Consider the following 24,908-nt stretch of genomic DNA (forward strand, 5'->3'; position numbering starts at 1 on the left):
CCGCGAACACGGCTTTACAATTTAGCGAAATCAGGGTGACGTTTTAGGCCTGGGTTAGGCTGAGCCTCGTGGGCCGAATGGCCTCCTTCTGCACTGTAAATTCGATGATCTATGATCTATGATACAGATTCAAGATCCGAAGGAACTTAAGAAACCTTTCAGTTCATTCAGAAAATTGTGTTTTTTAAAAGCCTAAACTGTGATGCTTTGAACATAGAACGTACAGTGCAGAAGGAGGCCATTCGGCCCATCGAGTCTGCATCAATCCACTTAAGCCCTCACTTCCACCCTATCCCCGTAACCCAATAACCCCTCTGAACCTTTTTGAAAACCGAACCTTTTTGGTCACTGAGGGCAATTTATCGTGGCCAATCCACCTAACCTGCACATCTTTGGACTGTGGGAGGAAACCGGAGCACCCGGAGGAAACCCACGCACACACGGGGAGGATGTGCAGACTCCGCACAGACAGTGACCCAAGCCGGAATCGAACCTGGGACCCTGGAGCTGTGAAGCCACAGTGGAATCCACTTGTGCTACCTATAAATGACCACCGGCCGTGTATCTGAATCGAATGCTTTGAACGTGTTTCTTTTGCAAAGGACAATGTCTCATATTAAACAGGTACAACTGAAGAGTTGACAAGGATTGCTTTCAGAATAAAATTAACAATAAGGACAACGACATCGATTCTTTAATTATTTACTTTAATTATTAGTAAAGACAATTGTAAAGTATCACAAATGAATGAATTCATTTCTAAGAACAGCATGTTTGAACTTTTTGATTTGACTGAAGTATTTTCTAATTAAATGTAGCCTTTTCAGGCCAATGTGACAATTCACCTTGTTCCGTTGGCAAGTCTTAACAAAACGTTGTAGCGATTGAGATGTGTATGTTTCTCTGGGGAGTCCCGCTACTCATCTTCCTCACTTCCTTCCAAAACGCTGTGGGACAGCCATGCTCCAGAACTGAGGTGGGATGACTTGCCACCCCCGGGACTGTATCCGCCCCTCGGTGCCGTAGTCTGACGATGATCGGGCCTCACGACCGAACCTGGTAGAAAGCCGTTTTGCAGGCGGGAAAAGAAAACGAACAGTTATTTTTTTTCTTTCGAAATGGCAAGTAGGTTGGGGTGCTTACTGGGAAAATGATCACCCAAGCTTGTACATCTTTGAACTGTGGGAGGAAACCCACGCAGAGACGGAGAGAATGCCCAAACTCTGCACGGTCACACGAGGCCGGAAACCGGTCCCTGGCGCTGTGAGGCATCAGTGCTAACCACTGTGCCACCTCCTTTCTGTAGCATTGCAAAACATCCCCAGGCGCTCTCCAGGAGTGCTGGTAAACTCAGTTTGACTCCCAGCTACACAGGGAGCACGAATGACAGCTTTATCAAAAGCTCAGTCATAGGGGAAGATTTTAAGGAGCGACTTAATGGGTGCAAGAGGTTTTTTTAAAAATTTAGAGTACCCAATTAATTTTTTCCAATTGAGGGGAACTTTAGCGTGGCCAATCCACCTACCCTGCACATCTGTGGGTTGTGGGGGTGAAACCCACGCAGACATGGGGAGAATGTGCAAACTCCACACAGACAGTGACCCGGGGCCGGGATTGAACCCGGGTCATCAGCGCCGTAGGCAGCAGTGCTAACCACTGTGCCGCCCTGAAAGAGTTGTCGTATGAGGAGAGATTAAGCAGTTGGGGCTTATACTCGCTGGAGTTTAGAACAATGAGAGGGGATCTGATCGAGGTGTATAAAATACAAAATGGGATTGATGAAGTAAACGTAGACCAAGTGGACAGTGACCCAGAGCCGGGATCGAACATCATAGAATTTACAGTGCAGAAGGAGGCCATTCGGCCCGTCGAGCCTGCACCAGCTCTTGGAAAGAGCACCTTACCCAAGGTCAACACCTCCACCCTATCCCCATAACCCAGTAACCCCGCCCAACACTAAGGGCAATTTTGGACACTAAGGGCAATTTATCATGGCCAATCCACCGAACCTGCACATCTTTGGACTGTGGGAGGAAACCGGAGCACCCGGAGGAAACCCACGCACACACGGGGAGGATGTGCAGACTCCGCACAGACAGTGACCCAAGCCGGAATCGAACCTGGGACCCTGGAGCTGTGAAGCAATTGTGCTATCCACAATGCTACCTGGGACCTCGGCGCCATGAGGCAGCACGGCTAACCCACTGCGCCACCGTGCGGCCCTGGGCAGAGGGGTTTAGGGAGGGAATTCCAGATCTTCGAGCCCTAGGCAGCTGAAGGCACGGCCGCCAATGGTGTCGCGACTAAAATCAGGAATGTTTAAGAGGACAGAATTGGTGGAGCGCCGAGATCTTGGAAGGCTGTGAGATTCGAGGCATTAAGGAACGGGTAAGGCCATGTGGAAGGATTTCAAAATCAGGAGTGAGGATATTGTCAAATCGAGGCTGAATTCAAGTACTCTGGCCTCCCCCTGCAACCGCTTTGTCCTCATGGGGCACTGCATATTTCACCAAAGCTAGAGTAAATGCAGCTGCTCTATTTGTCGATAGCATTTACGTGACCTCTCTCTCCAATGTTGTGCTTTCCTTTCTCTCCCAGTTTCTGTCCATGTTTCTATCTCTTTATTCCTATTTCAGGTTGTCTACTTCAGAGATTCTCAACTTTGGTTTGGTGGTGCAGTGGTTAGCGCTGCTGCTTCACAGCGCCGAGGTCCCAGGTTCAATCCCGGCTCTGGGTCACTGCCCGTGTGGAGTTTGCACATTCTCCCCGTGTCTGCGTGGGTTTCAGCCCCACAACCCAAAGATGTGCAGGGTAGGTGGATTGGCCTCGCTAAATTCCCCCTTATTTGGAAAATAAACGAATTGGGTGCTCTGAATTTATTTTAAAACTTTGGTTAAAGGACCCCTTTTCTAATGATTCATAATTGTGGACCCCACTCAAATAAATTCGAACAGTATACAAAATTCATAATGCCACGCAACATTCTCATGCGAGGAGGGTTTTATTAATGCTTTGAAGAAAACAGTTATTCACTTACAGATTACTTCTAGTTAATGTGATCTTTGTATCTCCTGCCCAGTCTGCTTCCAGCTCTGCTGGATAAGCAACCCCTCCCAGTTCGAGAACCATTAGTTTCCTTCGGCCACTAGGTCAGATTCTGCTCTTCCTCACTCTGCCTGTCTTTCTCACTCTGTCTGTCTTTCTCACTCTGCCTGTCTCTTTCTCACTCTGTCTCTTTCTCACTCTGCCTGTCTTTCTCACTCTGTCTGTCTTTCTCACTCTGCCTGTCTTTCTCACTCTGCCTGTCTCTTTCTCAATCTGTCTCTTTCTCACTCTGCCTGTCTTTCTCACTCTGTCTGTCTTTCTCACTCTGCCTGTCTTTCTCACTCTGCCTGTCTCTTTCTCACTCTGTCTCTTTCTCACTCTGCCTGTCTCTTTCTCACTCTGCCTGTCTTTCTCACTCTGTCTGTCTTTCTCACTCTGCCTGTCTTTCTCACTCTGCCTGTGTCTTTCTCACTCTGCCTGTCTCTTTCTCACTCTGCCTTTCTCGTTCTCACTCTGCCTGTCTCTTTCACTCTCTGTCTCTTTCTCACTCTGCCTGTCTCTTTCTCACTCTGCCTGTCTTTCTCACTCTGTCTGTCTTTCTCACTCTGCCTGTCTCTTTCTCACTCTGTCTGTCTTTCTCACTCTGCCTGTCTCTTTCTCACTCTGCCTGTCTCTTTCACTCTCTGTCTTTTTCTCACTCTGCCTGTCTCTTTCGCTCTGTCTCTTTCTCACTCTGCCTGTCTCTATCTCTCTCACCCTGTCTCTTTCTCACTCTGTCTCTTTCTCACTCTGTTTGTCTCTTTCTCACTCTGTCTGTCTCTTTCTCACTCTGCCTGCCTCTTTCTCACTCTGCTTGTCTCTTTCTCACTCTGCCTGTCTCTTTCTCACTCTGCCTGTCTCTTTCTCACTCTGTCTGTCTCATTCTCACTCTGCCTGTCTCTTTCTCACTCTGCCTGTCTCTTTCACTCTCTGTCTTTTTCTCACTCTGCCTGTCTCTTTCGCTCTGTCTCTTTCTCACTCTGCCTGTCTCTATCTCTCTCACCCTGTCTCTTTCTCACTCTGTCTCTTTCTCACTCTGCCTGTCTCTTTCACTCTGTCTCTTTCTCACTCTGCCTGTCTCTTTCTCACTCTGCAAGTCTCTTTCTCACTCTGCCTGTCTCTTTCTCACTCTGCCTGTCTCTTTCTCACTCTGTCTGTCTCATTCTCACTCTGCCTGTCTCTTTCTCACTCTGCCTGTCTCTTTCTCACTCTGTCTGTCTTGTTCTCACTCTGCCTGTCTCTTTCTCACTCTGCCTGTGTCTTTCTCACTCTGTCTGTCTCTTTCGCACTCTGCCTGTCACTTTCACTCTCTCTTTTTCTCACTCTGCCTGTCTTTCTCATTCTGTCTGTCTTTCTCACTCTACCTGTCTCTTTCTCACTCTGCCTGTCTTGTTCTCACTCTGCCTGTCTCTTTCTCACTCTGTATCTTTCTCACTCTGCCTGTCTCTTTCACTCTGTCTCTTTCTCACTCTGCCTGTCTCTTTCTCACTCTGCCTGTCTCTTTCTCACTCTGCCTGTCTCTTTCTCACTCTGCCTGTCTTTCTCACTCTGCCTGTCTTTCTCACTCTGTCAGTCTTTCTCACTCTGCCTGTCTCTTTCTCACTCTGCCTGTATCTTTCTCACTCTGCCTGTTTCATTCTCACTCTGCCTGGCTCTTTCTCGCTCTGCCTGTCCCTTTCTCACTCTGCCTGTCTCTTTCACTCTCTGTCTCTTTCTCACTCTGCCTGTCTCTTTCGCTCTGTCTCTTTCTCACTCTGCCTGTCTCTATCTCTCTCTCCCTGTCTCTTTCTCACTCTGTCTCTTTCTCACTCTGTTTGTCTCTTTCTCACTCTGTCTGTCTCTTTCTCACTCTGTCTGTCTCTTTCTCACTCTGCCTGCCTCTTTCTCACTCTGCTTGTCTCTTTCTCACTCTGCCTGTCTCTTTCACTCTCTGTCTCTTTCTCTCTCTGCCTGTCTCTTTCTCACTCTGTCTGTCTCTTTCTCACTCTGTCTGTCTCTTTCTCACTCTACCTGTCTCTTTCTCACTCTGCCTGCCTCTTTCTCACTCTGCTTGTCTCTTTCTCACTTTGCCTGTCTCTTTCTCACTCTGGCTGTCTCTTTCACTCGCTGTCTCTTTCTCACTCTGCCTGTCTTTCTCACTCTGCCTGTCTCTTTCTCACTCTGCCTGTCTCGTTCTCACTCTGCCTGTCTCTTTCTCACTCTGCCTGTCTCTTTCTCACTCTGCCTGTCTCTATCTCTCTCTTCCTGTCTCTTTCTCACTCTGTCTCTTTCTCACTCTGTTTGTCTCTTTCTCACTCTGCCTGTCTCTTTCTCACTCTGCCTGTATCTTTCTCACTCTGCCTGTTTCATTCTCACTCTGCCTGGCTCTTTCTCGCTCTGCCTGTCCCTTTCTCACTCTGCCTGTCTCTTTCACGCTCTGTCTCTTTCTCACTCTGCCTGTCTCTTTCGCTCTGTCTCTTTCTCACTCTGCCTGTCTCTATCTCTCTCTCCCTGTCTCTTTCTCACTCTGTCTCTTTCTCACTCTGTTTGTCTCTTTCTCACTCTGCTTGTCTCTTTCTCACTCTGCCTGTCTCTTTCACTCTCTGTCTCTTTCTCACTCTGCCTGTCTCTTTCAATCTGTCTCTTTCTCACTCTGCCTGTCTCTATCTCTCTCTGCCTGTCTCTTTCTCACTCTGTCTGTCTCTTTCTCACTCTGTCTGTCTCTTTCTCACTCTGCCTGTCTCTTTCTCACTCTGCCTGCCTCTTTCTCACACTGCTTGTCTCTTTCTCACTTTGCCTGTCTGTTTCTCACTCTGGCTGTCTCTTTCACTCTCTGTCTCTTTCTCACTCTGCCTGTCTTTCTCACTCTGCCTGTCTCTTTCTCACTCTGCCTGCCTCTTTCTCACTCTGCTTGTCTCTTTCTCACTCTGCATGTCTTTTCTCACTCTGCCTATCTCTTTCTCACTCTGTCTGGGGCTGTTTAGCACAGGGCTAAAGAGCTGGCTTTGAAAGCAGACCAAGGCAGTCCAGCAGCACGGTTCAATTCCTGTACCAGCCTCCCCGAACAGGCGCCGGAATGTGGCGACTAGGGGCTTTTCACAGTAACTTCATTTGAAGCCTACTTGTGACAATAAAAGGTTTTCATTTCATTTCTGTCTCTTTCTCACTCTGCCTGTCTCTTTCTCACTCTGCCTGTCTCTTTCTCACTCTGCCTGTCTCATTCTCACTCTGCCTGCCCCTTTCTCACTCTGCCTGTCTCTTTCACTCTGTCTCTTTCTCACTCTGCCTGTCTCTATCTCTCTCTTCCTGTCTCTTTCTCACTCTGTCTCTTTCTCACTCTGTTTGTCTTTTTCTCACTCTGTCTGTCTCTTTCTCACTTTGTCTGTCTCTTTCTCACTCTGCCTGCCTCTTTCTCACTCTGCCTGTCTCTTTCTCACTCTGCCTGTCTCTTTCACTCTCTGTCTCTTTCTCACTCTGCCTGTCTCTTTCACTCTGTCTCTTTCTCACTCTGCCTGTCTCTATCTCTCTCTGCCTGTCTCTTTCTCACTCTGTCTGTCTCTTACTCACTCTGTTTGTCTCTTTCTCACTCTGCCTGTCTCTTTCTCACTCTGCTTGTCTCTTTCTCACTCTGCCTGTCTCTTTCTCACTCTGGCTGTCTCTTTCACTCTCTGTCTCTTTCTCACTCTGCCTGTCTTTCTCACTCTGCCTGTCTTTCTCACTCTGTCTGTCTTTCTCACTCTGCCTGTCTCTTTCTCACTCTGCCTGTCTCGTTCTCATTCTGCCTATCTCTTTCTCACTCTGTCTGGGGCTGTTTAGCACAGGGCTAAAGAGCTGGCTTTGAAAGCAGACCAAGGCAGGCCAGCAGCACGGTTCAATTCCCGTACCAGCCTCCCCGAACAGGCGCCGGAATGTGGCGACTAGGAGCTTTTCACAGTTACTTCATTTGAAGCCTACTTGTGACAATAAAAGATTTTCATTTCATTTCCTTTCTGTCTCTTTCTCACTCTGCCTGTCTCTTTCTCTCTCTGCCTGTTTCATTCTAACTCTGCCTGTCTCTTTCTCACTCTGCCTGTCCCTTTCTCACTCTGCCTGTCTCTTTCACTCTGTCTCTTTCTCACTCTGCCGGTCTCTATTTCTCTCTTCCTGTCTCTTTCTCACTCTGTCTCTTTCTCACTCTGTTTGTCTCTTTCTCACTCTGTCTGTCTCTTTCTCACTCTGCCTGCCTCTTTCTCACTCTGCTTGTCTCTTTCTCACTCTGCCTGTCTTTTTCACTCTCTGTCTCTTTCTCACTCTGCCTGTCTCTATTTCTCTCTGCCTGTCTCGTTCTCACTCTGTCTGTCTCTTACTCACTCTGCCTGTCTCTTTCTCACTCTGCCTGTCGCTTTCACTCTCGCTCTTTCTCACTCTGCCTGTCTTTCTCACTCTGTCTGTCTTTCTCACTCTGCCAGTCTCTTTCTCACTCTGCCTGTCCCGTTCTCACTCTGCCTGTCTCTTTCTCACTCTGTCTCTTTCTCACTCTGCCTGTCTCTTTCACTCTGTCTCTTTCTCACTCTGCCTGTCTCTTTCTCACTCTGCCTGTCTCTTTCTCACTCTGCCTGTCTCGTTCTCACTCTGCCTGGGGCTGTTTAGCACAGGGCTAAAGAGCTGGCTTTGAAAGCAGACCAAGGCAGGCCAGCAGCACGGTTCAATTCCCGTACCAGCCTCCCCGAACAGGCGCCGGAATGTGGCGACTAGGAGCTTTTCACAGTTACTTCATTTGAAGCCTACTTGTGACAATAAAAGATTTTCATTTCATTTCCTTTCTGTCTCTTTCTCACTCTGCCTGTCTCTTTCTCTCTCTGCCTGTTTCATTCTAACTCTGCCTGTCTCTTTCTCACTCTGCCTGTCCCTTTCTCACTCTGCCTGTCTCTTTCACTCTGTCTCTTTCTCACTCTGCCGGTCTCTATTTCTCTCTTCCTGTCTCTTTCTCACTCTGTCTCTTTCTCACTCTGTTTGTCTCTTTCTCACTCTGTCTGTCTCTTTCTCACTCTGCCTGCCTCTTTCTCACTCTGCTTGTCTCTTTCTCACTCTGCCTGTCTCTTTCACTCTCTGTCTCTTTCTCACTTTGCCTGTCTCTATTTCTCTCTGCCTGTCTCGTTCTCACTCTGTCTGTCTCTTACTCACTCTGCCTGTCTCTTTCTCACTCTGTCTGTCTCGTTCTCAGTCTGCCTGTGTCTTTCTCACTCTGCCTGTCTCTTTCTCACTCTGCCTGTCGCTTTCACTCTCGCTCTTTCTCACTCTGCCTGTCTTTCTCACTCTGTCTGTCTTTCTCACTCTGCCTGTCTCTTTCTCACTCTGCCTGTCCCGTTCTCACTCTGCCTGTCTCTTTCTCACTCTGTCTCTTTCTCACTCTGCCTGTCTCTTTCACTCTGTCTCTTTCTCACTCTGCCTGTCTCTTTCTCACTCTGCCTGTCTCTTTCTCACTCTGCCTGTCTCGTTCTCACTCTGCCTGTCTCTTTCTCACTCTGCCTGTCTCTTTCTCACTCTGTCTGTCTTTCTCACTCTGCCTGTCTCTTTCTCACTCTGCCTGTCCCGTTCTCACTCTGCCTGTCTCTTTCTCACTCTGTCTCTTTCTCACTCTGCCTGTCTCTTTCACTCTGTCTCTTTCTCACTCTGCCTGTCTCTTTCTCACTCTGCCTGTCTCTTTCTCACTCTGCCTGTCTCGTTCTCGCTCTGCCTGTCTCTTTCTCACTCTGCCTGTCTCTTTCTCACTCTGCCTGTCTCTTTCTCACTCTGCCTGTCTCTATCTCTCTCTGCCTGTCTCTTTCTCACTCTGCCTGTCTCTTTCTCACTCTGCCTGTCTCTTTCTCACTCTGCCTGTCTCTTTCTCACTCTGCCTGTCGCTTTCACTCTTTCTCTTTCTCACTCTGCCTGTCTTTCTCACTCTGTCTGTCTTTCTCACTCTGCCTGTCTCTTTCTCACTCTGCCTGTCTCGTTCTCACTCTGCCTGTCTCTTTCTCACTCAGTCTCTTTCTCACTCTGCCTGTCTCTTTCACTCTGTCTCTTTCTCACTCTGCCTGTCTCTTTCTCACTCTGCCTGTCTCTTTCTCACTCTGCCTGTCTCGTTCTCACTCTGCCTGGGGCTGTTTAGCACAGGGCTAAAGAGCTGGCTTTGAAAGCAGACCAAGGCAGGCCAGCAGCACGGTTCAATTCCCGTACCAGCCTCCCCGAACAGGCGCCGGAATGTGGCGACTAGGAGCTTTTCACAGTTACTTCATTTGAAGCCTACTTGTGACAATAAAAGATTTTCATTTCATTTCCTTTCTGTCTCTTTCTCACTCTGCCTGTCTCTTTCTCTCTCTGCCTGTTTCATTCTAACTCTGCCTGTCTCTTTCTCACTCTGCCTGTCCCTTTCTCACTCTGCCTGTCTCTTTCACTCTGTCTCTTTCTCACTCTGCCGGTCTCTATTTCTCTCTTCCTGTCTCTTTCTCACTCTGTCTCTTTCTCACTCTGTTTGTCTCTTTCTCACTCTGTCTGTCTCTTTCTCACTCTGCCTGCCTCTTTCTCACTCTGCTTGTCTCTTTCTCACTCTGCCTGTCTCTTTCACTCTCTGTCTCTTTCTCACTCTGCCTGTCTCTATTTCTCTCTGCCTGTCTCGTTCTCACTCTGTCTGTCTCTTACTCACTCTGCCTGTCTCTTTCTCACTCTGTCTGTCTCGTTCTCAGTCTGCCTGTGTCTTTCTCACTCTGCCTGTCTCTTTCTCACTCTGCCTGTCGCTTTCACTCTCGCTCTTTCTCACTCTGCCTGTCTTTCTCACTCTGTCTGTCTTTCTCACTCTGCCTGTCTCTTTCTCACTCTGCCTGTCCCGTTCTCACTCTGCCTGTCTCTTTCTCACTCTGTCTCTTTCTCACTCTGCCTGTCTCTTTCACTCTGTCACTTTCTCACTCTGCCTGTCTCTTTCTCACTCTGCCTGTCTCTTTCTCACTCTGCCTGTCTCGTTCTCACTCTGCCTGTCTCTTTCTCACTCTGCCTGTCTCTTTCTCACTCTGTCTGTCTTTCTCACTCTGCCTGTCTCTTTCTCACTCTGCCTGTCCCGTTCTCACTCTGCCTGTCTCTTTCTCACTCTGTCTCTTTCTCACTCTGCCTGTCTCTTTCACTCTGTCTCTTTCTCACTCTGCCTGTCTCTTTCTCACTCTGCCTGTCTCGTTCTCGCTCTGCCTGTCTCTTTCTCACTCTGCCTGTCTCTTTCTCACTCTGCCTGTCTCTTTCTCACTCTGCCTGTCTCTATCTCACTCTGCCTGTCTCTTTCTCACTCTGCCTGTCTCTTTCTCACTCTGCCTGTCTCTTTCTCACTCTGCCTGTCGCTTTCACTCTTTCTCTTTCTCACTCTGCCTGTCTTTCTCACTCTGTCTGTCTTTCTCACTCTGCCTGTCTCTTTCTCACTCTGCCTGTCTCGTTCTCACTCTGCCTGTCTCTTTCTCACTCTGTCTCTTTCTCACTCTGCCTGTCTCTTTCACTCTGTCTCTTTCTCACTGTGCCTGTCTCTTTCTCACTCTGCCTGTCTCTTTCTCACTCTGCCTGTCTCGTTCTCACTCTGCCTGTCTCTTTCTCACTCTGCCTGTCTCTTTCTCACTCTGCCTGTCTCTTTCTCACTCTGCCTGTCTCTATCTCTCTCTGCCTGTCTCTTTCTCACTCTGCCTGTCTCTTTCTCACTCTGCCTGTCTCTTTCTCACTCTGCCTGTCTCTTTCTCACTCTGCCTGTCTCTTTCTCACTCTGTCTGTCTCATTCTCACTCTGCCTGTCTCTTTCTCACTCTGCCTGTGTCTTTCTCACTCTGCCTGTCTCTTTCGCACTCTGCCTGTCGCTTTCACTCTCTCTCTTTCTCACTCTGACTGTCTTTCTCACTCTGTCTGTCTTTCTCACTCTGCCTGTCTCTTTCTCACTCTGCCTGTCTTGTTGTCACTCTGCCTGTCTCTTTCTCACTCTGCCTCTCTCTCACTCTGCCTGTCTCTTTCACTCTGTCTCTTTCTCACTCTGCCTGTCTCTTTCTCACTCTGCCTGTCTCTTTCTCACTCTGCCTGTCTCTTTCTCACTCTGCCTGTCTCTTTCTCACTCTGCCTGTGTCTTTCTCACTCTGTCTGTCTCTTTCGCACTCTGCCTGTCACATTCACTCTCTCTCTTTCTCACTCTGCCTGTCTTTCTCATTCTGTCTGTCTTTCTCACTCTGCCTGTCTCTTTCTCACTCTGCCTGTCTTGTTCTCACTCTGCCTGTCTCTTTCTCACTCTGTCTCTTTCTCACTCTGCCTGTCTCTTTCACTCTGTCTCTTTCTCACTCTGCCTGTCTCTTTCTCACTCTGCCTGTCTCTTTCTCACTCTGCCTGTCTCTTTCTCACTCTGCCTGTCTTTCTCACTCTGCCTGTCTTTCTCACTCTGTCAGTCTTTCTCACTCTGCCTGTCTCTTTCTCACTCTGCCTGTATCTTTCTCACTCTGCCTGTTTCATTCTCACTCTGCCTGGCTCTTTCTCGCTCTGCCTGTCCCTTTCTCACTCTGCCTGTCTCTTTCACTCTCTGTCTCTTTCTCACTCTGCCTGTCTCTTTCGCTCTGTTTCTTTCTCACTCTGCCTGTCTTTATCTCTCTCTCCCTGTCTCTTTCTCACTCTGTCTCTTTCTCACTCTGTTTGTCTCTTTCTCACTCTGTCTGTCTCTTTCTCACTCTGTCTGTCTCTTTCTCACTCTGCCTGCCTCTTTCTCACTCTGCTTGTCTCTTTCTCACTCTGCCTGTCTCTTTCACTCCCTGTCTCTTTCTCTCTCTGCCTGTCTCTTCCTCACTCTGTCTGTCTCTTTCTCACTCTGTCTGTCTCTTTCTCACCCTGCCTGTCTCTTTCTCACTCTGCCTGCCTCTTTCTCACTCTGCATGTCTCTTTCTCACTTTGCCTGTCTCTTTCTCACTCTGGCTGTCTCTTTCACTCGCTGTCTCTTTCTCACTCTGCCTGTCTTTCTCACTCTGCCTGTCTCTTTCTCACTCTGCCTGTCTCGTTCTCACTCTGCCTGTCTCTTTCTCACTCTGCCTGTCTCTTTCTCACTCTGCCTGCCTCTTTCTCACGCTGCTTGTCTCTTTCTCACTCTGCCTGTCTCTTTCACTCTCTGTCTCTTTCTCACTCTGCCTGTCTCTATTTCTCTCTGCCTGTCTCGTTCTCACTCTGTCTGTCTCTTACTCACTCTGCCTGTCTCTTTCTCACTCTGTCTGTCTCGTTCTCAGTCTGCCTGTGTCTTTCTCACTCTGCCTGTCGCTTTCACTCTCGCTCTTTCTCACTCTGCCTGTCTTTCTCACTCTGTCTGTCTTTCTCACTCTGCCTGTCTCTTTCTCACTCTGCCTGTCCCGTTCTCACTCTGCCTGTCTCTTTCTCACTCTGTCTCTTTCTCACTCTGCCTGTCTCTTTCACTCTGTCTCTTTCTCACTCTGCCTGTCTCTTTCTCACTCTGCCTGTCTCTTTCTCACTCTGCCTGTCTCGTTCTCGCTCTGCCTGTCTCTTTCTCACTCTGCCTGTCTCTTTCTCACTCTGCCTGTCTCTTTCTCACTCTGCCTGTCTCTATCTCTCTCTGCCTGTCTCTTTCTCACTCTGCCTGTCTCTTTCTCACTCTGCCTGTCTCTTTCTCACTCTGCCTGTCTCTTTCTCACTCTGCCTGTCGCTTTCACTCTTTCTCTTTCTCACTCTGCCTGTCTTTCTCACTCTGTCTGTCTTTCTCACTCTGCCTGTCTCTTTCTCACTCTGCCTGTCTCGTTCTCACTCTGCCTGTCTCTTTCTCACTCTGTCTCTTTCTCACTCTGCCTGTCTCTTTCACTCTGTCTCTTTCTCACTGTGCCTGTCTCTTTCTCACTCTGCCTGTCTCTTTCTCACTCTGCCTGTCTCGTTCTCACTCTGCCTGTCTCTTTCTCACTCTGCCTGTCTCTTTCTCACTCTGCCTGTCTCTTTCTCACTCTGCCTGTCTCTATCTCTCTCTGCCTGTCTCTTTCTCACTCTGCCTGTCTCTTTCTCACTCTGCCTGTCTCTTTCTCACTCTGCCTGTCTCTTTCTCACTCTGCCTGTCTCTTTCTCACTCTGTCTGTCTCATTCTCACTCTGCCTGTCTCTTTCTCACTCTGCCTGTGTCTTTCTCACTCTGCCTGTCTCTTTCGCACTCTGCCTGTCGCTTTCACTCTCTCTCTTTCTCACTCTGACTGTCTTTCTCACTCTGTCTGTCTTTCTCACTCTGCCTGTCTCTTTCTCACTCTGCCTGTCTTGTTGTCACTCTGCCTGTCTCTTTCTCACTCTGCCTCTTTCTCACTCTGCCTGTCTCTTTCACTCTGTCTCTTTCTCACTCTGCCTGTCTCTTTCTCACTCTGCCTGTCTCTTTCTCACTCTGCCTGTCTCTTTCTCACTCTGCCTGTCTCTTTCTCACTCTGCCTGTCTCTTTCTCACTCTGCCTGTCTCTTTCTCACTCTGCCTGTCTCTTTCTCACTCTGTCTGTCTCATTCTCACTCTGCCTGTCTCTTTCTCACTCTGCCTGTGTCTTTCTCACTCTGCCTGTCTCTTTCGCACTCTGCCTGTCGCTTTCACTCTGTCTCTTTCTCACTCTGCCTGTCTCTATCTCTCTCTGCCTGTCTCTTTCACTCTCTGTCTCTTTCTCTCTCTGCCTGTCTCTTTCTCACTCTGTCTGTCTCTTACTCACTCTGTCTGTCTCTTTCTCACTCTGTCTGTCTCTTTCTCACTCTGTCTGTCTCTTTCTCACTCTGCCTGCCTCTTTCTCACTCTGCTTGTCTCTTTCTCACTCTGCCTGTCTCTTTCTCACTCTGCCTGTCTCTTTCACTCTCTGTCTCATTCTCACTCTGCCTGTCTTTCTCACTCTGCCTGTCTTTCTCACTCTGTCTGTCTTTCTCACTCTGCCTGTCTCTTTCTCACTCTGCTTGTCTCGTTCTCATTCTGCCTATCTCTTTCTCACTCTGCCTGTCTCTTTCTCACTCTGCCTGTCTCTTTCTCACTCTGCCTGTCTCTTTCTCACTCTGCCTGTCTCTTTCTCACTCTGCCTGTCGCTTTCACTCTTTCTCTTTCTCACTCTGCCTGTCTTTCTCACTCTGTCTGTCTTTCTCACTCTGCCTGTCTCTTTCTCACTCTGCCTGTCTCGTTCTCACTCTGCCTGTCTCTTTCTCACTCAGTCTCTTTCTCACTCTGCCTGTCTCTTTCACTCTGTCTCTTTCTCACTCTGCCTGTCTCTTTCTCACTCTGCCTGTCTCTTTCTCACTCTGCCTGTCTCGTTCTCACTCTGCCTGGGGCTGTTTAGCACAGGGCTAAAGAGCTGGCTTTGAAAGCAGACCAAGGCAGGCCAGCAGCACGGTTCAATTCCCGTACCAGCCTCCCCGAACAGGCGCCGGAATGTGGCGACTAGGAGCTTTTCACAGTTACTTCATTTGAAGCCTACTTGTGACAATAAAAGATTTTCATTTCATTTCCTTTCTGTCTCTTTCTCACTCTGCCTGTCTCTTTCTCTCTCTGCCTGTTTCATTCTAACTCTGCCTGTCCCTTTCTCACTCTGCCTGTCTCTTTCACTCTGTCTCTTTCTCACTCTGCCGGTCTCTATTTCTCTCTTCCTGTCTCTTTCTCACTCTGTCTCTTTCTCACTCTGTTTGTCTCTTTCTCACTCTGTCTGTCTCTTTCTCACTCTGCCTGCCTCTTTCTCACTCTGCTTGTCTCTTTCTCACTCTGCCTGTCTCTTTCACTCTCTGTCTCTTTCTCACTCTGCCTGTCTCTATTTCTCTCTGCCTGTCTCGTTCTCACTCTGTCTGTCTCTTACTCACTCTGCCTGTCTCTTTCTCACTCTGTCTGTCTCGTTCTCAGTCTGCCTGTGTCTTTCTCACTCTGCCTGTCTCTTTCTCACTCTGCCTGTCGCTTTCACTCTCGCTCTTTCTCACTCTGCCTGTCTTTCTCACTCTGTCTGTCTTTCTGACTCTGCCTGTCTCTTTCTCACTCTGCCTGTCCCGTTCTCACTCTGCCTGTCTCTTTCTCACTCTGTCTCTTTCTCACTCTGCCTGTCTCTTTCACTCTGTCACTTTCTCACTCTGCCTGTCTCTTTCTCACTCTGCCTGTCTCTTTCTCACTCTGCCTGTCTCGTTCTCACTCTGCCTGTCTCTTTCTCACTCTGCCTGTCTCTTTCTCACTCTGTCTGTCTTTCTCACTCTGCCTGTCTCTTTCTCACTCTGCCTGTCCCGTTCTCACTCTGCCTGTCTCTTTCTCACTCTGTCTCTTTCTCACTCTGCCTGTCTCTTTCACTCTGTCTCTTTCTCACTCTGCCTGTCTCTTTCTCACTCTGCCTGTCTCGTTCTCGCTCTGCCTGTCTCTTTCTCACTCTGCCTGTCTCTTTCTCACTCTGCCTGTCTCTTTCTCACTCTGCCTGTCTCTATCTCACTCTGCCTGTCTCTTTCTCACTCTGCCTGTCTCTTTCTCACTCTGCCTGTCTCTTTCTCACTCTGCCTGTCGCTTTCACTCTTTCTCTTTCTCACTCTGCCTGTCTTTCTCACTCTGTCTGTCTTTCTCACTCTGCCTGTCTCTTTCTCACTCTGCCTGTCTCGTTCTCACTCTGCCTGTCTCTTTCTCACTCTGTCTCTTTCTCACTCTGCCTGTCTCTTTCACTCTGTCTCTTTCTCACTGTGCCTGTCTCTTTCTCACTCTGCCTGTCTCTTTCTCACTCTGCCTGTCTCGTTCTCACTCTGCCTGTCTCTTTCTCACTCTGCCTGTCTCTTTCTCACTCTGCCTGTCTCTTTCTCACTCTGCCTGTCTCTATCTCTCTCTGCCTGTCTCTTTCTCACTCTGCCTGTCTCTTTCTCACTCTGCCTGTCTCTTTCTCACTCTGCCTGTCTCTTTCTCACTCTGCCTGTCTCTTTCTCACTCTGTCTGTCTCATTCTCACTCTGCCTGTCTCTTTCTCACTCTGCCTGTGTCTTTCTCACTCTGCCTGTCTCTTTCGCACTCTGCCTGTCGCTTTCACTCTCTCTCTTTCTCACTCTGACTGTCTTTCTCACTCTGTCTGTCTTTCTCACTCTGCCTGTCTCTTTCTCACTCTGCCTGTCTTGTTGTCACTCTGCCTGTCTCTTTCTCACTCTGCCTCTCTCTCACTCTGCCTGTCTCTTTCACTCTGTCTCTTTCTCACTCTGCCTGTCTCTTTCTCACTCTGCCTGTCTCTTTCTCACTCTGCCTGTCTCTTTCTCACTCTGCCTGTCTCTTTCTCACTCTGCCTGTGTCTTTCTCACTCTGTCTGTCTCTTTCGCACTCTGCCTGTCACTTTCACTCTCTCTCTTTCTCACTCTGCCTGTCTTTCTCATTCTGTCTGTCTTTCTCACTCTGCCTGTCTCTTTCTCACTCTGCCTGTCTTGTTCTCACTCTGCCTGTCTCTTTCTCACTCTGTCTCTTTCTCACTCTGCCTGTCTCTTTCACTCTGTCTCTTTCTCACTCTGCCTGTCTCTTTCTCACTCTGCCTGTCTCTTTCTCACTCTGCCTGTCTCTTTCTCACTCTGCCTGTCTTTCTCACTCTGCCTGTCTTTCTCACTCTGTCAGTCTTTCTCACTCTGCCTGTCTCTTTCTCACTCTGCCTGTATCTTTCTCACTCTGCCTGTTTCATTCTCACTCTGCCTGGCTCTTTCTCGCTCTGCCTGTCCCTTTCTCACTCTGCCTGTCTCTTTCACTCTCTGTCTCTTTCTCACTCTGCCTGTCTCTTTCGCTCTGTTTCTTTCTCACTCTGCCTGTCTCTATCTCTCTCTCCCTGTCTCTTTCTCACTCTGTCTCTTTCTCACTCTGTTTGTCTCTTTCTCACTCTGTCTGTCTCTTTCTCACTCTGTCTGTCTCTTTCTCACTCTGCCTGCCTCTTTCTCACTCTGCTTGTCTCTTTCTCACTCTGCCTGTCTCTTTCACTCCCTGTCTCTTTCTCTCTCTGCCTGTCTCTTCCTCACTCTGTCTGTCTCTTTCTCACTCTGTCTGTCTCTTTCTCACCCTGCCTGTCTCTTTCTCACTCTGCCTGCCTCTTTCTCACTCTGCATGTCTCTTTCTCACTTTGCCTGTCTCTTTCTCACTCTGGCTGTCTCTTTCACTCGCTGTCTCTTTCTCACTCTGCCTGTCTTTCTCACTCTGCCTGTCTCTTTCTCACTCTGCCTGTCTCGTTCTCACTCTGCCTGTCTCTTTCTCACTCTGCCTGTCTCTTTCTCACTCTGCCTGTCTCTATCTCTCTCTTCCTGTCTCTTTCTCACTCTGTCTCTTTCTCACTCTGTTTGTCTCTTTCTCACTCTGCCTGTCTCTTTCTCACTCTGCCTGTATCTTTCTCACTCTGCCTGTTTCATTCTCACTCTGCCTGGCTCTTTCTCGCTCTGCCTGTCCCTTTCTCACTCTGCCTGTCTCTTTCACGCTCTGTCTCTTTCTCACTCTGCCTGTCTCTTTCGCTCTGTCTCTTTCTCACTCTGCCTGTCTCTATCTCTCTCTCCCTGTCTCTTTCTCACTCTGTCTCTTTCTCACTCTGTTTGTCTCTTTCTCACTCTGTCTGTCTCTTTCTCACTCTGCCTGCCTCTTTCTCACGCTGCTTGTCTCTTTCTCACTCTGCCTGTCTCTTTCACTCTCTGTCTCTTTCTCACTCTGCCTGTCTCTTTCACTCTGTCTCTTTCTCACTCTGCCTGTCTCTATCTCTCTCTGCCTGTCTCTTTCTCACTCTGTCTGTCTCTTTCTCACTCTGTCTGTCTCTTTCTCACTCTGCCTGTCTCTTTCTCACTCTGCCTGCCTCTTTCTCACTCTGCTTGTCTCTTTCTCACTTTGCCTGTCTCTTTCTCACTCTGCCTGTCTTTCTCACTCTGCCTGTCTCTTTCTCACTCTGCCTGCCTCTTTCTCACTCTGCTTGTCTCTTTCTCACTCTGCCTGTCTCTTTCTCACTCTGGCTGTCTCTTTCACTCTCTGTCTCTTTCTCACTCTGCCTGTCTCGTTCTCACTCTGCCTATCTCTTTCTCACTCTGTCTGGGGCTGTTTAGCACAGGGCTAAAGAGCTGGCTTTGAAAGCAGACCAAGGCAGTCCAGCAGCACGGTTCAATTCCCGTACCAGCCTCCCCGAACAGGCGCCGGAATGTGGCGACTAGGGGCTTTTCACAGTAACTTCATTTGAAGCCTACTTGTGACAATAAAAGGTTTTCATTTCATTTCTGTCTCTTTCTCACTCTGCCTGTCTCTTTCTCACTCTGCCTGTCTCTTTCTCACTCTGCCTGTCTCATTCTCACTCTGCCTGTCCCTTTCTCACTCTGCCTGTCTCTTTCACTCTGTCTCTTTCTCACTCTGCCTGTCTCTATCTCTCTCTTCCTGTCTCTTTCTCACTCTGTCTCTTTCTCACTCTGTTTGTCTTTTTCTCACTCTGTCTGTCTCTTTCTCACTTTGTCTGTCTCTTTCTCACTCTGCCTGCCTCTTTCTCACTCTGCCTGTCTCTTTCTCACTCTGCCTGTCTCTTTCACTCTCTGTCTCTTTCTCACTCTGCCTGTCTCTTTCACTCTGTCTCTTTCTCACTCTGCCTGTCTCTATCTCTCTCTGCCTGTCTCTTTCTCACTCTGTCTGTCTCTTACTCACTCTGTTTGTCTCTTTCTCACTCTGCCTGTCTCTTTCTCACTCTGCTTGTCTCTTTCTCACTCTGCCTGTCTCTTTCTCACTCTGGCTGTCTCTTTCACTCTCTGTCTCTTTCTCACTCTGCCTGTCTTTCTCACTCTGCCTGTCTTTCTCACTCTGTCTGTCTTTCTCACTCTGCCTGTCTCTTTCTCACTCTGCCTGTCTCGTTCTCATTCTGCCTATCTCTTTCTCACTCTGTCTGGGGCTGTTTAGCACAGGGCTAAAGAGCTGGCTTTGAAAGCAGACCAAGGCAGGCCAGCAGCACGGTTCAATTCCCGTACCAGCCTCCCCGAACAGGCGCCGGAATGTGGCGACTAGGAGCTTTTCACAGTTACTTCATTTGAAGCCTACTTGTGACAATAAAAGATTTTCATTTCATTTCCTTTCTGTCTCTTTCTCACTCTGCCTGTCTCTTTCTCTCTCTGCCTGTTTCATTCTAACTCTGCCTGTCTCTTTCTCACTCTGCCTGTCCCTTTCTCACTCTGCCTGTCTCTTTCACTCTGTCTCTTTCTCACTCTGCCGGTCTCTATTTCTCTCTTCCTGTCTCTTTCTCACTCTGTCTCTTTCTCACTCTGTTTGTCTCTTTCTCACTCTGTCTGTCTCTTTCTCACTCTGCCTGCCTCTTTCTCACGCTGCTTGTCTCTTTCTCACTCTGCCTGTCTCTTTCACTCTCTGTCTCTTTCTCACTCTGCCTGTCTCTATTTCTCTCTGCCTGTCTCGTTCTCACTCTGTCTGTCTCTTACTCACTCTGCCTGTCTCTTTCTCACTCTGTCTGTCTCGTTCTCAGTCTGCCTGTGTCTTTCTCACTCTGCCTGTCTCTTTCTCACTCTGCCTGTCGCTTTCACTCTCGCTCTTTCACACTCTGCCTGTCTTTCTCACTCTGTCTGTCTTTCTCACTCTGCCTGTCTCTTTCTCACTCTGCCTGTCCCGTTCTCACTCTGCCTGTCTCTTTCTCACTCTGTCTCTTTCTCACTCTGCCTGTCTCTTTCACTCTGTCTCTTTCTCACTCTGCCTGTCTCTTTCTCACTCTGCCTGTCTCTTTCTCACTCTGCCTGTCTCGTTCTCACTCTGCCTGTCTCTTTCTCACTCTGCCTGTCTCTTTCTCACTCTGTCTGTCTTTCTCACTCTGCCTGTCTCTTTCTCACTCTGCCTGTCCCGTTCTCACTCTGCCTGTCTCTTTCTCACTCTGTCTCTTTCTCACTCTGCCTGTCTCTTTCACTCTGTCTCTTTCTCACTCTGCCTGTCTCTTTCTCACTCTGCCTGTCTCTTTCTCACTCTGCCTGTCTCGTTCTCGCTCTGCCTGTCTCTTTCTCACTCTGCCTGTCTCTTTCTCACTCTGCCTGTCTCTTTCTAACTCTGCCTGTCTCTATCTCTCTCTGCCTGTCTCTTTCTCACTCTGCCTGTCTCTTTCTCACTCTGCCTGTCTCTTTCTCACTCTGCCTGTCTCTTTCTCACTCTGCCTGTCGCTTTCACTCTTTCTCTTTCTCACTCTGCCTGTCTTTCTCACTCTGTCTGTCTTTCTCACTCTGCCTGTCTCTTTCTCACTCTGCCTGTCTCGTTCTCACTCTGCCTGTCTCTTTCTCACTCTGTCTCTTTCTCACTCTGCCTGTCTCTTTCACTCTGTCTCTTTCTCACTGTGCCTGTCTCTTTCTCACTCTGCCTGTCTCTTTCTCACTCTGCCTGTCTCGTTCTCACTCTGCCTGTCTCTTTCTCACTCTGCCTGTCTCTTTCTCACTCTGCCTGTCTCTTTCTCACTCTGCCTGTCTCTATCTCTCTCTGCCTGTCTCTTTCTCACTCTGCCTGTCTCTTTCTCACTCTGCCTGTCTCTTTCTCACTCTGCCTGTCTCTTTCTCACTCTGCCTGTCTCTTTCTCACTCTGTCTGTCTCATTCTCACTCTGCCTGTCTCTTTCTCACTCTGCCTGTGTCTTTCTCACTCTGCCTGTCTCTTTCGCACTCTGCCTGTCGCTTTCACTCTCTCTCTTTCTCACTCTGACTGTCTTTCTCACTCTGTCTGTCTTTCTCACTCTGCCTGTCTCTTTCTCACTCTGCCTGTCTTGTTGTCACTCTGCCTGTCTCTTTCTCACTCTGCCTCTTTCTCACTCTGCCTGTCTCTTTCACTCTGTCTCTTTCTCACTCTGCCTGTCTCTTTCTCACTCTGCCTGTCTCTTTCTCACTCTGCCTGTCTCTTTCTCACTCTGCCTGTCTCTTTCTCACTCTGCCTGTCTCTTTCTCACTCTGCCTGTCTCTTTCTCACTCTGTCTGTCTCATTCTCACTCTGCCTGTCTCTTTCTCACTCTGCCTGTGTCTTTCTCACTCTGCCTGTCTCTTTCGCACTCTGTCTGTCGCTTTCACTCTGTCTCTTTCTCACTCTGCCTGTCTCTATCTCTCTCTGCCTGTCTCTTTCACTCTCTGTCTCTTTCTCTCTCTGCCTGTCTCTTTCTCACTCTGTCTGTCTCTTACTCACTCTGTCTGTCTCTTTCTCACTCTGTCTGTCTCTTTCTCACTCTGTCTGTCTCTTTCTCACTCTGCCTGCCTCTTTCTCACTCTGCTTGTCTCTTTCTCACTCTGCCTGTCTCTTTCTCACTCTGCCTGTCTGTTTCACTCTCTGTCTCATTCTCACTCTGCCTGTCTTTCTCACTCTGCCTGTCTTTCTCACTCTGTCTGTCTTTCTCACTCTGCCTGTCTCTTTCTCACTCTGCTTGTCTCGTTCTCATTCTGCCTATCTCTTTCTCACTCTGTCTGGGGCTGTTTAGCACAGGGCTAAAGAGCTGGCTTTGAAAGCAGACCAAGGCAGGCCAGCAGCACGGTTCAATTCCCATACCAGCCTCCCCGAACAGGCGCCGGAATGTGGCGACTAGGGGCTTTTCACAGTAACTTCATTTGAAGCCTACTTGTGACAATAAAAGATTTTCATTTCATTTCATTTCTGTCTCTTTCTCACTCTGCCTGTCTCTTTCTCACTCTGCCTGTTTCATTCTCACTCTGCCTGTCTCTTTCTCACTCTGCCTGTCCCTTTCTCACTCTGCCTGTCTCTTTCACTCTGACTCTTTCTCACTCTGCCTGTCTCTATCTCTCTCTTCCTGTTTCTTTCTCACTCTGTCTCTTTCTCACTCTGTTTGTCTCTTTCTCACTCTGTCTGGCTCTTTCTCACTCTGTCTGTCTCTTTCTCACTCTGCTTGTCTCTTTCTCACTCTGCCTGTCTCTTTCACTCTGTCTCTTTCTCACTCTGCCTGTCTCTTTCTCACTCTGCCTGTCTCTTTCTCACTCTGCCTGTTTCATTCTCGCTCTGCCTAACTCTTTCTCACTCTGCCTGTCCCTTTCTCACTCTGCCTGTCTCTTTCACTCTGTCTCTTTCTCACTCTGCCTGTCTCTATCTCTCTTTTCCTGTCTCTTTCTCACTCTGTCTCTTTCTCACTCTGTTTGTCTCTTTCTCACTCTGTCTGTCTCTTTCTCACTCTGTCTGTCTCTTTCTCACTCTGTCTGTCACGTTCTCAGTCTGCCTGTCTCTTTCTCACTCTGCCTGTCTCTTTCTCACTCTGCCTCTCTCTTTCTCACTCTGCCTGTCTCTTTCTCACTCTGCCTGTCTCTTTCTCACTCTGCCTGTCTCTTTCTCACTCTGCCTGTCTTTCTCACTCAGTCTGTCTCTCTTACTCGGCCTGTCTCTTTCTCACTCTGCCTGTCTCGTTCTCACTCTGCCTGTCTCTTTCTCACTCTGTCTCTTTCTCACTCTGCCTGTCTCTTTCACTCTGTCTCTTTCTCACTCTGCCTGTCTCTTTCTCACTCTGCCTGTCTCGTTCTCACTCTGCCTGTCTCTTTCTCAGCCTGCCTGTCTTTCTCACTCTGCCTGTCTCTTTCTCACTCTGCCTGTCGCTATCTCTCTCTGCCTGTCTCTTTCTCACTCTGCCTGTCTCTTTCTCACTCTGCCTGTTTCATTCTCACTCTGCCTGTCTCTTTCTCACTCTGCCTGTGTCTTTCTCACTCTGTCTGTCTCGTTCTCACTCTGCCTGTCTCATTCTCACTCTGCCTGTGTCTTTCTCACTCTGCCTGTCTCGTTCTCACTCTGCCTGTCTCTTTCTCACTCTGCCTGTCTTTCTCACTCTGCCTGTCTTTCTCACTCTGTCTGTCTTTCTCACTCTGCCTGTCTCTTTCTCACTCTGCCTGCCTTGTTCTCACTCTGCCTGTCTCTTTCTCACTCTGTCTCTTACTCACTCTGCCTGTCTCTTTCACTCTGTCTCTTTCTCACTCTGCCTGTCTCTTTCTCACTCTGCCTCTCTCTTTCTCACTCTGCCTGTCTCTTTCTCACTCTGCCTGTCTCTTTCTCACTCTGCCTGTCTTTCTCACTCTGTCTGTCTCTCTTACTCTGCCTGTCTCTTTCTCACTCTGCCTGTCTCGTTCTCACTCTGCCTGTGTCTTTCTCACTCTGTCTCTTTCTCACTCTGCCTTTCTCTTTCACTCTGTCTCTTTCTCACTCTGCCTGTCTCTTTCTCACTCTGCCTGTCTCGTTCTCACTCTGCCTGTCTCTTTCTCAGCCTGCCTGTCTTTCTCACTCTGCCTGTCTCTTTCTCACTCTGCCTGTCGCTATCTCTCTCTGCCTGTCTCTTTCTCACTCTGCCTGTCTCTTTCTCACTCTACCTGTTTCATTCTCACTCTGCCTGTCTCTTTCTCACTCTGCCTGTGTCTTTCTCACTCTGTCTGTCTCGTTCTCACTCTGCCTGTCTTTCTCACTCTGTCTGTCTTTCTCACTCTGCCTGTCTCTTTCTCACTCTGCCTGCCTTGTTCTCACTCTGCCTGTCTCTTTCGCACTCTGTCTCTTTCTCACTCTGCCTGTCTCTTTCTCACTCTGCCTGTCTCTTTTTCACTCTGCCTGTTTCATTCTCGCTCTGCCTAACTCTTTCTCACTCTGCCTGTCCCTTTCTCACTCTGCCTGTCTCTTTCACTCTGTCTCTGTCTCACTCTGCCTGTCTCTATCTCTCTTTTCCTGTCTCTTTCTCACTCTGTCTCTTTCTCACTCTGTTTGTCTCTTTCTCACTCTGTCTGTCTCTTTCTCACTCTGTCTGTCTCTTTCTCACTCTGTCTGTCACGTTCTCACTCTGCCTGTCTCTTTCTCACTCTGCCTGTCTCTTTCTCACTCTGCCTCTCTCTTTCTCACTCTGCCTGTCTCTTTCTCACTCTGCCTGTCTCTTTCTCACTCTGCCTGTCTCTTTCTCACTCTGCCTGTCTTTCTCACTCAGTCTGTCTCTCTTACTCGGCCTGTCTCTTTCTCACTCTGCCTGTCTCGTTCTCACTCTGCCTGTCTCTTTCTCACGCTGTCTCTTTCTCACTCTGCCTGTCTCTTTCACTCTGTCTCTTTCTCACTCTGCCTGTCTCTTTCTCACTCTGCCTGTCTCGTTCTCACTCTGCCTGTCTCTTTCTCAGCCTGCCTGTCTTTCTCACTCTGCCTGTCTCTTTCTCACTCTGCCTGTCGCTATCTCTCTCTGCCTGTCTCTTTCTCACTCTGCCTGTCTCTTTCTCACTCTGCCTGTTTCATTCTCACTCTGCCTGTCTCTTTCTCACTCTGCCTGTGTCTTTCTCACTCTGTCTGTCTCGTTCTCACTCTGCCTGTCTCATTCTCACTCTGCCTGTGTCTTTCTCACTCTGCCTGTCTCGTTCTCACTCTGCCTGTCTCTTTCTCACTCTGCCTGTCTTTCTCACTCTGCCTGTCTTTCTCACTCTGTCTGTCTTTCTCACTCTGCCTGTCTCTTTCTCACTCTGCCTGCCTTGTTCTCACTCTGCCTGTCTCTTTCTCACTCTGTCTCTTACTCACTCTGCCTGTCTCTTTCACTCTGTCTCTTTCTCACTCTGCCTGTCTCTTTCTCACTCTGCCTGTCTCTTTCTCACTCTGCCTCTCTCTTTCTCACTCTGCCTGTCTCTTTCTCACTCTGCCTGTCTCTTTCTCACTCTGCCTGTCTTTCTCACTCTGTCTGTCTCTCTTACTCTGCCTGTCTCTTTCTCACTCTGCCTGTCTCGTTCTCACTCTGCCTGTGTCTTTCTCACTCTGTCTCTTTCTCACTCTGCCTGTCTCTTTCACTCTGTCTCTTTCTCACTCTGCCTGTCTCTTTCTCACTCTGCCTGTCTCGTTCTCACTCTGCCTGTCTCTTTCTCAGCCTGCCTGTCTTTCTCACTCTGTCTGTCTCTTTCTCACTCTGCCTGTCGCTATCTCTCTCTGCCTGTC

At 48.8% G+C, this 24,908-nt stretch overlaps 1 protein-coding gene across 1 annotated transcript in view; it reads right to left on the reverse strand.

The window, feature by feature from the left end:
* Positions 1-773: 773 nt before the first annotated feature.
* npffl (neuropeptide FF-amide peptide precursor like) overlaps positions 774-24,908 on the reverse strand; it is a 38,221-nt gene continuing 14,086 nt past the window's right edge. Inside the window, exon 3 of the mRNA XM_072493686.1 lies at positions 774-1,056. Within this exon, the coding sequence (XP_072349787.1) occupies positions 930-1,056 (127 nt within the window). The 3' untranslated portion in view covers positions 774-929. The remainder of the gene's footprint in view (positions 1,057-24,908) is intronic.

The sequence above is a fragment of the Scyliorhinus torazame genome, chromosome X (assembly GCF_047496885.1).
Source record: "Scyliorhinus torazame isolate Kashiwa2021f chromosome X, sScyTor2.1, whole genome shotgun sequence".
NCBI lineage: Eukaryota > Metazoa > Chordata > Chondrichthyes > Carcharhiniformes > Scyliorhinidae > Scyliorhinus > Scyliorhinus torazame.